Here is a 15486-nt window from a genome sequence, read left to right as displayed (position 1 = left end):
CTCATATATACACCTTCAATTTTTAAACCTTACAACTAATGCCTGTAACTCTGCATAGAATCTTTTTGGTCTTTGTTGTTATCTTGCTACCTATTTCAGTGTCTGGCTGAGGAGCTACTTTGCACAGACAGACTGAGGTGGTAAAATTAATACTTGATTTGGTTCAGAGATTAAAATTGAAAGAATGCACAAGTCATTCAAATATAGAAAAGAATTCATTAAAACAGGCAGGTTTTTTTTAAAAATAAGTTTGAACAAAAAATGGTTTCTCAGAGCTTCAAGACTTATTGGCAAGTCAAGAGAGAATGACTGCCAGTATTTGCAAGTCTGTGTGAATTAGTCACTGGAAGTGCAGATACTATATTTCTTCATGAAAATGATTTAGTAAACTGTTTAGCCTTGCTTAACTTCAAATATTTTAAATTTAAACCAACTGATTTTTCAAAAAATCAGCAGTTCACTGGCCTGCCTGGCAGGGTTCACGGCAGGTCAAAACTGACTAAGCCCTTATGTTTTTTGAATATAAAGAAAAAATAGACTTACTTTTTTAGTTACTTTCTTTGCAGAACTGTGCTTGGCATCTTCATATTCGACAATTGTAGTTACCTTAACTAGAAATATATTAGCAAGACAAGGAAAATAAAAATCTCATGAAGAGCACAAAACACCACTTCAGACTTGTGTTTAAAGCCTGTTTCCCCACTGACAGTTACAGGTCACTGCTGCTCCACAATGGTCATTCACCTGGATACACTTCCAAAACAAACTGTCTTTGTTCCTCGCAGACACTGGGACACACAGGGCAGTTAAAAGACACCAGATAATCCCTTTAACTCCCAGACAAAACAGATTTACATCTCAGTGTCCTCCTTATTGCATATATTGGGATGTGAAGAAAAATGGTGTTTTTCTTGCGAAGCTCGGTGGGCAGAAGGTCAAAGGGGAAGCAAGGAAAGAGGGGTGACTTTCCTAGCTCTTCTGCTACACTGTAAAGCACTAACAAGTCACTTAAATCTGTCTCTTCTCACCATTTTCAGTGATAAATCCAAAGGGCAGGATCTCTTATCCTTTAAAGTACCTCAACAGTAGCATAACTCATGATCCTCCACACTGAATGCTGGGGGGAACTGTTATACACTTTCCCATCTTGTATTCTTCAGGCTTAACATTCCCTTTACAAATGCTCAGTTCAAACCAATAAAAAAAAAAAAAAAAAAAACATTCCCTTTACAAATGCTCAGTTCAAACCAATAAAAAAAAAAAAAATAAAATTTAAGAACCACAAGCTATGTATTAATGGATTGACTTGCCTTTTTTGCTGTTGGTCCTCACCAGTTTTGGATTTGGTATGTCTTCTAGAGAGCAGTCAGTCTGAAAAAGAAGTGTTTATACAACAAGGAAAGGTCAACAGATTTTGCCCAGTAGATGAATATTATGTTACAGAAGCACATGAAAGCAAGTGACAGAAATGGGATTGGCTAAACACCAGTTTATTTTTTCAGAAACATCTGGATTTCTGCCAACAGATGACCTTAAAATTTAGGTAATGTTCATAACTGCACTGTGACTGGCTGTCTAGTCTTTTCATATCATCTTCTATTTAAACACAGCCAAACAAAATATTTTGTCTGAAACATTTACAGCAGGGAGAGAAGAATTCTATTCTGTAAACTGTGATAAAATTTGAAAACACACACTTACCACTGCAGCAGCAAGAGCCACTTCCTCCCCTCCTTGCAAATCTGTAACTCAAGAAAGTGTAACTTGTTTAGATACTATTACTTGCAAAATTTTTATCTTCAGGTTTTTATCTTATTGCCTATGAAGCAGAACAAGTAATTCAGGATTACAATGGCTTAAATAGTTAACCTTAGTTAGCATACATGTTGCGTTGGAACAAGATTCAAGTCTTGTAGAACAACAGTCATCCTACAAAACCATGAAAATTTCAGGACGTTAATTCTTTGAAAGGATACTGAGTGTAGTCACATAGTATATAATAAATTCCAAGAAGAACCACACACATACATTGTATTGCAGAAAGCTAATGCTTTTAGGCAGAAATTTCTCAAGAAAAGCACTGAAATACATACTCAGGCTTATGGTAAACTCAAGTTCATCAAGAGTCTTAAGTTTGATCTTTGTGTGGCCCCTGCAATTTCCAGGTGCAAGGTAGATTCCAAAAACATCAGTTCTCACCAGAATATATGTCTGAGGCTGAGTGTATACAACATCTTAAACTGCTGCAGAAATGGGAGTTAAAATTAAACTTGCTTGCTTATCAGCACAGATGAACAACTAGCTGAGAAAGGCTCAGTAGGAAAAGACTTCAAACTGAGAAAGACAAAAAAAATCTCTGTTGCTGGCATTAACAGTCAGATGGACAGTAGCACTTACGTTTTCATGGAAACACTAGGTTTGTAATTATTCCTTGTCTCTTCAGACTTTAAATGAAACTACTTAAGAGCACACATAAAACCCTCCAGACTCTATATACACACTAACTCTACACCCTGTTTTACACATATCAGTCTATTTGAACAAGAGTGCTCAGTGAGCATCTGCAGGGTAACAGCTCTGCTGATTAGCTTAAAATACTCACCAGACAAAGCAAACTTGTTCATAAAAGTCCCCAAGTTTACAGGTTTTCTCACACCAGTCACAGACACATCCTGCCCTAGTCCTGTCTGCACCCCTCGCAAGGACAGGGCCACTCACACTTACTGAGCAAGTCTTTCCTTTTCATTTTCCTGATGGCAGCCGGCATCGTCAGCAGCTCCACTGCAAACGCCTTCTCAGCTGTTTGCAGCAGCGCATCGAGCTCCTTCTTCATCTCCTGGACGTGCTCCTTGGCTTCAAAACAAAATAGGCTTTTATTGCCATGCATGTTACATGTTTCCAAGTATAAGCGCTGGAAGATCGCATTATACAAGTTAAAATAACGTTTTCTCGGGAGAAATCCGACTTGGGAGTCGAAGCGCCCGCTACCAGCCACTCCGGGGGAGGAGGACCGCGGTGCCGGCCCGGGGGCTCTTCCTGCCGGGAGCCGCTGCTCCCTCCACCCATCCCGGCAGGGAAGTGCCGGCGGGCGGGCACCACCGCTTCGCCCCGGGCAGCTCCTCCGCCCCCGGCCATACCCTGCTGGTCGAAGTGGCTGAGGAAGGGCGCGATGCGCTGATCCTTCTTCTCCTGGGACAGCCCGGGGCGCTGGTCCCGCTCCTGGGGCAGCGCCCCGCGGTCCTGCTCCACGCCCGAGTCCGAGCTCTGCCGCTTGCCCGGGGTCTTCCTCAGGGGCATGGCGACCATCCCGCCGGGAACCGAGCCCGGGACCGCGGGGAGAGCGGGGGATCCTCCCTCCCTCCGCCCCCGCCCGCGGGCCGGGCGGACACACCTCGGGGAGGGGATGGGGCGGACACACCTTCAGGGAGGGGATGGGACGGCCCGGACCGGGGGACGAGGGGGATCTGCGGGTGCCTCGTGTCGGTGGTCCCCCAGGGATGGACAGAGAGGCACAAAGCCTGTCCTGTCCTATCCTATCCTATCCTATCCTATCCTATCCTATCCTATCCTATCCTATCCTGTGCTGTAGTGATAGGACAAGGAATAATGGGTACAAATTGAAAGAGGGGAAATTTAGGTTAGATATTACAAAGAAATTTTTCACTGTAAAGGTGGTTAGACACTGGCATAGGTTGGCCAGGGAGGTTGTGGATGCCCCACCCCTGACACTGCTCAAGGCCAAGTCGGATAAGGCCTTGAGCAACCTGGTCTAGTGGAAGATGTCCCTGAACATGGCAGGTGGTTGGGACTAGATAGTCTTTAAGGTCCCTTCCAACCCCTTAATATTCTATGACCCTCGTGCCCTGACAGGAGCTGGGCAGGCTCACACACACACACGGCTTGGTCCTGGTGGAACAAATTAACTGTGCTGTTTTGTTAATTGTTTAAAGCAGCCACTGCAAATCTGAGCACACGAGGAGGGAGTGCTTCCATCCCTGATGAGAAGTGATCAAGGCCAGAGGGTGTCCAGGGCCTGGGGCAGGCAGTGGATGTGCTGCCAGGGCTTGGACCAGGTACTGGGAAACCTTTCTGCTCGACAGGAAAACCTTTCTGCCCTATTTTAGAGCCGAGGTTTGGGTTTAGATACTTCACTGCTGTTTAGTGTGCAGGATATGCAAAGCTTCAAAGCTAGCAAAATGAATAACCTGTTCTGCCTCATGCAAATGGTCACAGGTTGTGTAAATGCTAATCACGTGAACGCAGGATTTAATGACCATGTAATAAAGTGGAACATTAGAAAGGCATGACTACACCTAATATTTGAATATTCAAATCCATATCCTTAAAAGTAGAATCCCTTGAAGAAACCTATTATCTTACATGCATCCAAATAAAAAATCATGCCAGAGGTATGAGCATCTTCGGTTTTGTACAAGTTTGACCAAGTAACTGTATAAAAAGGAATTTAGACAATATTTTAAAACACTAGTGGTTTTCCCACAGCGTATATAGTTGATGCTGCAAGCTCTCTGTAGTAGTTTTTTTCTGTATCATATGCATCTGGCACAGCATCCTTATCTCCTGAGCCAGATGGGACAACTTATGTCACTGAAAAAAAAGCTGTAAAAAATCTGACTGATAACTCATAAGCATTTTATATCAGATCATGTTCTTGTTTGTAAAACAAACAATGTACCTCTTTCCTGCCCCCAAAAAAAAAGGGGAGATAAATGTTTCTGTTCCAGAAAACACTCAAAGACCATATACAAAGAAAAGAATAGCCTGCTTTGGGGGCATTTTTAGCAGTGCTGGCATATGCATATATGTTTAGGGAAGCAGGACTAACTTTACTTTCCCAGCTTCCTTTTCTTTGGAATTATCAAGCACCACTAAAGTAATTCTAGAGGTATCACTGCAAAAAGACAGATTGTGTTGCTCTGTAAATTTAATCTCATATAAACCATGTAAGAATTTTTTTTTTTTAAAGGGAACAACCAACAGTACCAAACAAACCCCAAAGCTTTCATGACACAGTTGATCAGCCTCAACTGACTGGTTGATCCTCTCTATAAAGAAAGAAGTCTGGCCTGCCTAACTCCTGCCTAATTCCTTACATTTTTTTATATGATTACTATGAGTGTAAATTTGCCCAAGACCATCTCTATTTACAGTTCTGAAATGGTAGGAAATAGTTTTGTGGTAACCATTTGGACAAATTTCAAGTCCATAAATTGAAGTGATGCAGAGATTAATGATCTGATGCATGGATACTAAATACTAGTAAATACTGGTTTGGACATGGAGTTAATGTGTCGTAGTGTAATCCAGCTGGTATTGCTTCAGTGACATAGGAAACAGAGAACTATTACCTTTTTTAAAAGGTGCTTTATTATTTGGAAGTCTCATACATCTGAAATACTGTTATAAGGAGCACCTGTAGGAAGATCAAACCTAGAAGCATGCATCTGAAAGTAATGATTGTCTGTCATTAATTAGAGATTTCAAAGACATGGAAAATAAAGCCTCTTTTCTTAGCTTTACAGGATTGTTCCACAAAAATGCACATTAACCTTATCATAATACGTATAAATATTGTGGATGGACAGTAGAAATCACCACTCTTCCACATGAGATGCATCAAGAAAAAATTGTTATCCCTTATAATGTCACAGACATAAAAGGCACCTTAATAGAATGTTTAGAAAAAACTCAGTTTATGTCATTATATTTTGATTTAAAAGTGTAGGAATTGCTGTCTTGACAAAACAAAAAGCCGTTCACACCTGTCAATTATCTTAAATAATGTTTAAATATCTGTAAATTAGAAACTTGTAAACATTTACTTTTTTTTTCCAGAAGTATCAGGTGCAAATGCAAGGCAAATATAAAATCCACTGACTTAATAGATTACAAATACTACCCCATGAAAAAGCTGTAGTTACAAAAATATAAAAAAAAAATCCTAACTCCCATCGTTGGATCCTATTTTCAGTCTACACTGCTTTACAAGTCCAAAGCCAGATCTCATTTGGCCACATTCCTAGAATGGGAGAGTGCTGTTTGTCTTATTTTTACATCAATATTCTGATCTCTTGCTACGGTTTTGCTTTCTAGATTTGTTTCATTAGTGCACATTAAGGATGCCAACAGACAAAAGGTTGTATTTATCAATGGATAGTAGTAACATAAATATTCTCAGTCTGCTGTCCTCCCACAGGTGCATTTCTCCAAGGATAAGTGGATGATTTTTCTCCAGGCCCCCACAATCACTCTCTGTATCAGTGTGCCATTTCCATCCATGAACCTGGGACCACTGGCAGGTGATTGGCAGGGACTAAATTCTTCTCACAGACTTCAGTAAGGAACTGTGAGAAGTACACCCACTGCTAACACTGTGTCATACTGGTAGCTGCTCTTGCAAGGACAGTTATTGGCAATATCTCTTGTCTTCCACACATAATAAATTGGCACAGGTTTATCCATATGGTGATTCTGTAGCCCTCGGCTTTAGGAACTTGGACCAGCAGAGGATGTTGAACCAGCTACAGAGGCAGCCTAACAAAGTGCTAATAGACATGAAAATGAGTTTACTTCTAAATAATAACTTAAAATTAATGACTGGATTAAATGTGATATCTTAATGAATAAACTCTGTAAATGCTGAGGCAAAGCCTGACATGCTAATGCTTTCACATCTGAATACTGGAAGGTCTGTTCCTTCAGCCTTTATCAGAGCTAGCAGGAGGTGTCCAGCTTCCAGCTCTAGAGAAACAGAAGCTGTCCTTTGTTTTGCAGGGAAACTGGCATAGATTAGTGGAGTCATACAGCTGTACTCCTAGATATCAACCTTGTTGAGCCAGGCTTTAATAAGCACTCAGGGTCATTCAGCCAGTGGCATGACTGTGGAAGATTTAAGTGTCAGCTGTACTATCATTCTCTTTATGCTTTGTGCAAGACATTTTCCTTTAAAGATCTTTTTCTTCATTAGAATTCCCCCCCAGCATTTCCCCTGGTAACAACATGTGTCAGCCTTTGCCAGTTCAAGCTGGATTTTGGCCACACCGCGGGTCTCCGTCATGTGGTTCCAAACAAATGTTCTCCATAGACAGAGCAGTTCTGGAAGTGTGTCATGTTTCAGCCCACCTGAAAGGACTGACTGTGCTCTCATCTGCTTTGAAACAGTACCTTACTATGTTCCATGTGTATAAAAGAAGTGAGTTAACAGGAGGCTCGTGGAGTTGTTATGAGAGGAAATGTTCAGCGCTCTTGTGCTGGGATTTTGTGCTGAACAGCACATGAAGAAGAAGATTATATTCTTCATTATGTTTCAGTTTCATAAAAGCAGGGTTCAAGCAGGCATTGTATTCACTCCTCTGGTCAAAACTGTATATTCCATTCTGATTATGCTGTGATGGCAGGATTTCTTTCTAGCAGAATTTCAGAGGTATCTGCACACATGTGCCAAAGATTATTTTAAATAAGCATGATGTATCTACATCCTTAATCAGATTTGAAGACTTCACACTTAACAACAATAAAAATTAAACCAAACAATACCTATAATGTAGGGGTTTGAATTTTTGTTTAGTAGAATTTTAGGATGGGAAACATATCCCTAGCTAAACAATTTATCTTGGCATTTCCGTTTGGTAAAAAACCTCCACGTAACAGTAATAATTTTAATGAGCAATTCCCTTTCCCAATCTACTGAGTCAAAAGTCCACAATGTAACTTCCAATCAAGGCACAAAAACATTTATTAAGTCTTTCTTCTCACCACTTTCTTCACATTCTTCCCCTTCCCCTTAAAAAAATGTCTTCTATACGAGACATTAACTTTTAATAGTCCAATAAGTTGTAGCAGTATCTGAGACTGGTTCTATCTGTTTTGAATTTAGTTAAATTAGATGAACAGTACATTCTCAGCAGATCTTTGTTCATTGCCTTCATTTGCTTTGAAAGGGAGGGGATGAGGGGGAAAAAGCCACAGTAGTTTCATGTTTTTCAAGAAATTTTATGTAGAAGTCTTTCACTTTCTCCAGTAGGATCTTCAGCTTCTCTACTGGAGGAAGAATGGTCATTCTGAAAAATATTTAAAGAAAGAAAAAAACCAATCCACATTATCTGCAGAACAAACTAAACTGTGATCTTTGCCCAGACCTTGATTAATCTCAGGGCACATCAAGTAACATGTTAAGGTTAATACTTGTTTTGATGTGATTCTCTTATTTCATGCATTTATACTTTAACTGAACTATACTATTAAACTAGAGCAATTTGTTTCAATTGGTTAGTTCATAGGAATTCAAGAATTGTTATTTTCTATTGAGTGGTAAGAAGGTCATCAGCAAGAAACAACAGCAGCTTGGTTTCCATAGTTGGGCAGTTTTGCCAAATTATACCCAGCTTTTCAAGCTTTAGGAGTGGGCAGTTATCAGTAAATGCACATTCCTTCTTTAACTGAAAACTGAATTCAGATGCATTAAAACAATGCAACATCCCACTCTGCAGTTTTTAGTCTCTTTTTTCCTTCTCCTGCATGACATGAAAATCCCATGGAGTATTTATGGCAGACTGTGTGCAAGACCTACAGAACAGAGTGTTTTTCCCACACTGGTGCAGGAATGGACTCACTGGCTTTTCCTGGAGCTGTATGTACCCAGATATCTCACCCAGCTGGCTGTGTTGCAGAACTACCAAGGCTAAAGATACCTTCTGTTATATTGTTTCAGACTGAAGAAGACTAAATTCCATGATAAATTCCAGCTATCAGTGGCTTGGCTGGAGCAAAGTGCTGCTTATTGGAAGCAAAAGCAACTGAGTTTATGTTCACAGTTTTGGTATCGCATTATTTGGCTCAACATCTTGTTTTGGCAAAGTGAAAAGTTATTCAGTGTTTTTAAGGAGCAGTTCTATAGGGAAAATACTGCACTTCTAATGCAGTTTCTCCATGTGGAAACACTGTTTAATCCCCCCTCCTCCCAAAGCATGCAGGGCAATTTTTGTAATTCTATAGCCAATTTTAAGATTAAAGTCTAAGCTATTATTATTGTTTGTATTCCTGGAGAAGGCATTTCAAATACCAGTGTATAAAAATAGAATAAAATTATGTCACCAAGCTATGAAAACACCACAAAAACCTGAATAGCTCATCTAGCAGATGAGGTCTTTGGCCTAGATCAGATCACAGAAACTGTCCAGTTTAAAGTGAGACAATGTACACTGAAATAAAAATCCTTGTATTTAATCAGAAGAGAAAGTATTTGGATGGTACTTTGCTTACTACTGTTAATTTGATTTCAAACAAACAGAAACTGTACCTGAAATGGTGGGTTCCTTCTCTTTGGCCAAATCCACTTCCAGGTACAACACATATTCCAGTCTCTTCCAGAAGTTTCATGCAATACAACATACTAGGTGCCACTTCATGAGCCTAAGGAAATGGATGCTTTGGAATTACTGAAGTGAAAATATTCCCAAATATATAGAATTTCATTATTCTTTTTTTTCCCCCCTGAAACCTTATCTTACCTTATTAGTTCCTTATTCTATTTACTAAGGAAGGTGAGGAACAGTTGCTAATGGGACAGTTCACAAGTTCACACTGTGAATTAAATAACAGTACTTCATGGAGGAACAGGGCTGAAGAACCTACACAAAACACTCACTTTAAAAGAAAGGGTTTAGGTAATGTTGTTATTCTTCTTGACTTGCTTATAACTTTTTGTCAAAAGTCTCAAAATTGTACTTAGAAAAACCTAAGGCACTGACATTTGATAAGATTAAATTAATTTGAGAACTGTGTGTTCCAGTTCTGTTGGCAGTTACTATTTTTCCCCCCTGAATTATCTGCTGATTAGGAAGTCCCCAGGAAAGTTCTTAAATACATGCAAGTTATAAATCTAATCAAATAAGCAACTGAAAAACAGCCCTATTTTTGTTCTCAGCTGTGCTGATAAAATTCCCTTTAAAAAATTAGTATTACATATCAGGTATCAGAGCTCTAGTTAGGAATAGAAAGATTCGTTATTTAGTAACAGACATTACTAACCCAAATGCAAAAAGGTAACATTTGTAAGGAAACCTCCCTCCCTCTTTCCCAGACTTGCTGAGTGGGGCTTCTTTTGCAGGCTCAGTAGCACACTGCCATTCCCAATCCACTGCCTCCCTAACCCAGGCAGGGGCAGCAATCTGGAATTGCACAGGTCCAGCTACTTGTATGACTTAAACACCAATGTCCTTGGGAACACTCTCACCCTGAAAGCCTCACCTTTGTGATGAAATGCTCTGCTTTGTTCTCCTCTCTTAAAATAAAGGTCATGTCATATTTAAGATCATACATAGTCTATGAAGTACTGCTTTTGTAACTACCTGAGCTTACTTTGTCTCTGGAATAAAAACATCATTAGAAGTGGCAGGCACAGGCCAGTGAAGGTTAAAATTAATTGAGGTAAAAGTAACTGACTGACCTTTGCTTCCTCAATGGCTTTGGAAGGAATAAAGATGTGTGGGACAGCATACATAGCTCCTTGAAGAGGATTGCAGTGAATGCCTGGTATCTTGTTAAACATGTCTTCTGTTAGTTTGACTTTCTTGGCAAGACTGTTCAAAACAGACTCCTTCTCCTGTTTAAAAGGAAGGTCTTCAGTTAGACACATTTGAAGTGGTAATAAAAACTCCAGAGGAAACTATGATGCTTCTCTGGATTAAACACTTTTAGGGCTTTGTTATTAGAGCAAACAAGGTTCCAAATTCCAGTTCTGCTCTTAAAGGCAGCAATGCAAAAAGGCATTAGCAGGATACAACTATAAAGTGTTGCAGACTTGACAAAAACATGCAGAAGTCTCTATCTGTGTGCCTTCCTACATTCTTCCTTCTGAGCATCCACTCTTGGCTGTTTTTAGAGACCACATTGGCTGAATTTTTGATCTGACTCGATAATGTAATTTCCTAAGCCAGACTCAGTTTTCTTTTTACCAGTGAGAAACTATGTGTATACTTTAACACAGATTACCACATTGCTCAGTGTGCAGAGGCACTGGATACCTAAGAACATGGTTGATTTTATAACTGTATTTGAACTTACATTCCTCTTTAGATCTTAGTAAGAGCAGATCTTATTTAGTAATCCTTTTGTCATATTAAACACAGGAGAAAAGTTGATTTTACTGGCAAGAAAACTGATTTGATAATGGCTCCTTAGTATTTTTAAATGTAGTCATATTGAATTAATTTTAAATACACTGCATAGTTCTGTAAATTTGTGTTATTACAGCATTGTCTGAGGAGAAATGAAAGAGGACTCATCTCTGTGAATATTTTGAGTTCCCAATACTTAGGATAGGTTCAGGAAATGCACAAAAGAAAAAGCATGTTATTGCTGACTTTTATGAACTGTGCATAAGATTCTTCTCCAGGTATTGGAGGATTCACTACAATATCCATTGCTGTTTGTCCTGAGACTTGGGAATAAAGGCGAACAGAAAGCAGCTTAACAAGCTGTCCTTTAATTTCTGGGTGCAAGTAAATGACCTCCACATAACATTCTCTGTAGCCACATCTGTGACAAAGGGAATGGAAAAGATTGGTCAACCTTGAGTGTATAAATACTGGGAAAGCAATGAAAGTGACTGCAGAGTAGGAAAGACAATTAATGAGAATCTTACAATATGTAACATGCAGGTTGTTGAAACAGCTCTTACGCTGATAATGGTTTAAGATGGAACTACATGGGATGTCACTAAGTCCTAGTATCCCATACAGAGACAAAGGTGTACATGCAGCTTCCCTGTCAGGTGAGTTAACATGGATTGTTTAATCTTCAGAACAGGAGCACATGGCTGCAGTAGCATATATTTCATCAGAAAATTCTTTTTCTTCCATCTCTTCCTCCCCAAAACAACCAAACCCAAACATTTACAGCATTAGACATCCCAGCAATTATTGAACTGTTCATCTGAATGTTGGAGACCAATTTTCCATTATCACAGGTCCAGACTGCGACTGTAGGATTTCATCTCTGTGGAACTGAGGCATTAGGTGTCTGAAATAAATGTGCTTATTATTTAGTACTTTGAAAACCACAGAGCCTATCCATTATTCTGTGCTTTAAATGCTTTTTTTCTTTTTTTTGTTGTTTTTTGTTTAAATTTCTTGAAGTTCGTGGATTACTTTCAGGTCAGTAACATGAAAGGGCTGTCCAACCAGATTAATGAGGAAGATGAAATAAAAAAAACTAAATCAGACTTACCTGCCCATGACTCCCTTAGAGGTGGAGTGAAAAGAGGCCAGCTCAACATTGTTTTAGTACTCAGGTCCCACCTCATACAGAATCTTTTTGAAAGAATGGAACTGGCATCCTTCAGAGTACACATTGTCCTGGTAAACCTGAACAGTCAGAAGACATTAATGTGCTCTGTTCTCCAAACTAAGGATAAAACATGGCTTTTTAGAGAGCCAGATCTGAACTGAAGAAACAGTGGTAACACTCAAAACTTAAGAGCTGTTAGAAAACACAAGGTTCTTTGTTAAGTAATAGTTACTGTCATGATATACTTTATATCATGTGACCATAGTTAAAGGTTCAGCCTTTGGAAGAACAGTGAGCTTCTTTGTACACAATTTAACCTTTACTTGCACATTTAAATTGATTTTCCTTCTGTTTCTTTCATTTGAAATGGTCTCAGCTTCACATAGGTTTTTAGGTCAGTTCCAACAAAGTTCTTCCTTGTGTTCCCTACACTTTCTCTCTAGTTCAAATCCAGATCAAGCCACCTGTTATATTGATCCTTTGATACCAAGAATCTTGAATGTTTGTTCATGTCTTAATATAACAGAGAATCTGTTCCCTGTACCACACATGGAACAAAATTACACTTCATATGAGTACTCTCAGCTGTGCTTTTGAGAGAACAGAATATTCCCTTACCTCATCAGCCAGAAGAACAAGTTTCTCTTCACAGGCAAAGTTTATCACATCTTCAATGCACTTTCTGTTTTGCACCTGTCCTATAGCTTGATTTTTAAAGCAAGAAGAAAGTTAGTGGAGCATATATATCTAGATATCTAGATATATCTAGATATATATATCTTTTCACTCAGACCTAGTAAGACTTCCAGCTTTTCAACAAGATACCCCTCTTTCTCAGAAAAGTGCTATTGAACTTAAGAATTCAGTTCACCAAGTATGAAATTAGGGAGCATTTTTGGAGGAATGATGGTTCAAGGTAACTTAGTCCATCTCAAGCAAAGGAAATGTGATATAAAGTAATCAATCAATGACTTATTAAGAGTACTCTGTGTATAACTTATAATTTTAAATGCTCACATGCGTGATAGGTCAATGGGATCTGGTTTCTCACTGATCAACCTCAACTACTCAAAAAACTAAATTCTGAGGGAGGCAGTGGTTGCCATGGAGTTCAGAGAGTATCTGCAGTCATTGCCTCTGAGAAGCAAAAGGCTACAGGCCATGCCAGAAGCAAGATCTTTCATAAAGACCAAAGGTGACTGAAAGTCATTCCACAAGTCTGCAGAAGTTCAGTGGAAGCAGTGGCTTCAAATGGGATCCAGTGAAGTGAACCTGCTCCCCACTCTCTGGAGTTCCACAAAACTGAAAAAATATTTCTGAAAATATGACATACTGTCCTACTTAGAGCATTGACTCTAAAATTCAGCTTTACATATTTGATGTGTATTTAGTATTTGCCTGCAATGTCAAATGAATGAAAAAGAAAAATAATTGGTCTTAAAATCAACCCATTACACAAAATTCCCAGACCCGTGGGATTTCTGGGGTTGATGATGCAGAGGACTTTTGGGTTGCAATACACTTTGGCTTCATTCAAGGCACAGCAAAGTTCATTCACATCTAGAGCCCAGCAATCTTCTTCATCCAAATGGCAGTTCACCTGGATAGTTCAGATATGGCTGCTGAATATAAGGGATATTGTGGTATAGGAATCATCACTCCTGTTCAGGATTTTCCACCTCCTGAGATCAGGATCTTTAATACTGCCTTGGGAAAAAAAAGTCACACACCAGAATTAATAGTATACTCTGGAATAAGTTACTGATCTTCCTTCCTAAAAAAGTCCAGAGTTAAGTTGGATTTCTATTCCAGAAGCATACAGTCATCTTCTCATAGGAAAGGGTATTTATTTATTTCAAGTTGTTACTGACTGAGGATAGTCTAACTCAGCTTAATGGAATTCCTCTGCATGTCATGGCTTCCAGTGATCATGCCTGATTAACTGCAAAATTTAGGAAAAACATTCTGAGCACAACGCTAGAGGGAAAGCTGGAAACAGGAATATCAATATCATGATTTTTCTGCTGTGCCCAGTTATAAGCAAAGAAGCCTCAGCTAGTTCTTGCTTGTTGCCTTCCATTCACTTTATCTCACTAACCACAAGAGACCAATAAATAAAACTAGAAATTAGAACTGGGGCCTGTGCAGATTCTCCTTTGGAACAGTGACCTGTTTTAGATTAGGAGCAATTGTGGCCAGCTGGGAACAAAACTGCATTATGTTTCCATTTTCAAGACCAAAAGTCTGCATGTCTTGGAATGGAAATATGTAGTTTATGCCCAGAAGATACAGGCAGAAATGTAATGTTTGTGCTAAGGTTAGTCCAGAAGATTTACCCGTGTGTGTCTGTGTGTAGGCTTTTTACATGTGAATTAAATAAAAGAGTGCATTTAGTACAGGCAGTAGAGACTTCTTGCTTTTATAACCAAGGGAGAACTCTGATGTACAGGTGCAATCAAAGCAAGCATCCTTATCAGCATTTAACTAACAGTGCCCACACTGCTCAACCTGCTCAGGTGCTGCTCCCCTCTCCTCCGCTGCCCCTCGGTACAGGGCTCGTCCCTCGGCACCTTCCTCGAGCAAAGCTCCATCTTCAGGCACATTCAGGTGCTCCCCCAGGCCCTACGAAATGCTCTCAGTGTCGTTCCTTGAGAGATGCCCTGGGACCACTCCCTCGGCTTCTCCCCGCGAAAGGTGCGCCGGGGTGACTGCCCAGAGCTGCCCCCAGCAGGGCCCGCCCCTCCTCACCCTCACGGCCACACCCGGGGCTGCCCTGGCCCCTCCTCATTCTCACGGGCCAGACGCGCTAAAGGGGCAGAGCCACGCGCGGGAATCCGCCAGGAAAGGCATCCCTTTCCCATTCCCCGCCCCGCTCCTCCCCTGGCTCACCGCCCACTGCCCCCCGGGCTCCAGGGCCGGCGCCCGAAAGCAGAGCGGCAGCCGGGCCGCAGTTCCGCTCCCTCAGGGGAGGCAGCCCCGCCGTGCCGGAGCGGCGGGTCCGCACCAGCCGTGCCGAGGGCCGGTCACCGGGGGGCGGCAGAGGCCGCCGAAACACGGCACTGCCCCCCCGCGAACTGCGCATGCGCGACTCTCGGCGCAGTGCCGGAGATGCTCGGCAGCCACTGCGCACGCGCCCTCCGCCCCCCGCCGTGCCCGCGCGCGGCCCCGTCCCGGAGC

The 15486-nt window shown here is 40.8% G+C and overlaps 1 protein-coding gene and 1 pseudogene across 1 annotated transcript in view; both read right to left on the bottom strand.

The window, feature by feature from the left end:
• LOC108498025 (borealin-2-like) overlaps positions 1-3365 on the bottom strand; it is a 9378-nt gene extending 6013 nt beyond the window's left edge. Inside the window, exons 1-5 of the mRNA XM_017816269.1 lie at positions 3138-3365; positions 2725-2853; positions 1702-1742; positions 1311-1371; positions 544-611 (exon numbers count right to left, since the gene is read on the bottom strand). Coding sequence (XP_017671758.1) covers positions 544-611; positions 1311-1371; positions 1702-1742; positions 2725-2853; positions 3138-3306 — 468 coding nt within the window. The 5' untranslated portion in view covers positions 3307-3365. The remainder of the gene's footprint in view (positions 1-543; positions 612-1310; positions 1372-1701; positions 1743-2724; positions 2854-3137) is intronic.
• A 2019-nt stretch (positions 3366-5384) lies between these two features.
• On the bottom strand, positions 5385-15391 carry LOC108497943 (annotated as a pseudogene).
• Between the last annotated feature and the right edge of the window lie 95 nt (positions 15392-15486).

Source organism: Lepidothrix coronata, unplaced genomic scaffold (assembly GCF_001604755.1).
Source record: "Lepidothrix coronata isolate B3197 unplaced genomic scaffold, Lepidothrix_coronata-1.0 Scaffold54, whole genome shotgun sequence".
Classification (NCBI taxonomy): domain Eukaryota; kingdom Metazoa; phylum Chordata; class Aves; order Passeriformes; family Pipridae; genus Lepidothrix; species Lepidothrix coronata.
The sequence above is the reverse complement of the archived record's forward strand: the minus strand, read 5'-3'. Positions and strand labels throughout refer to the sequence as shown.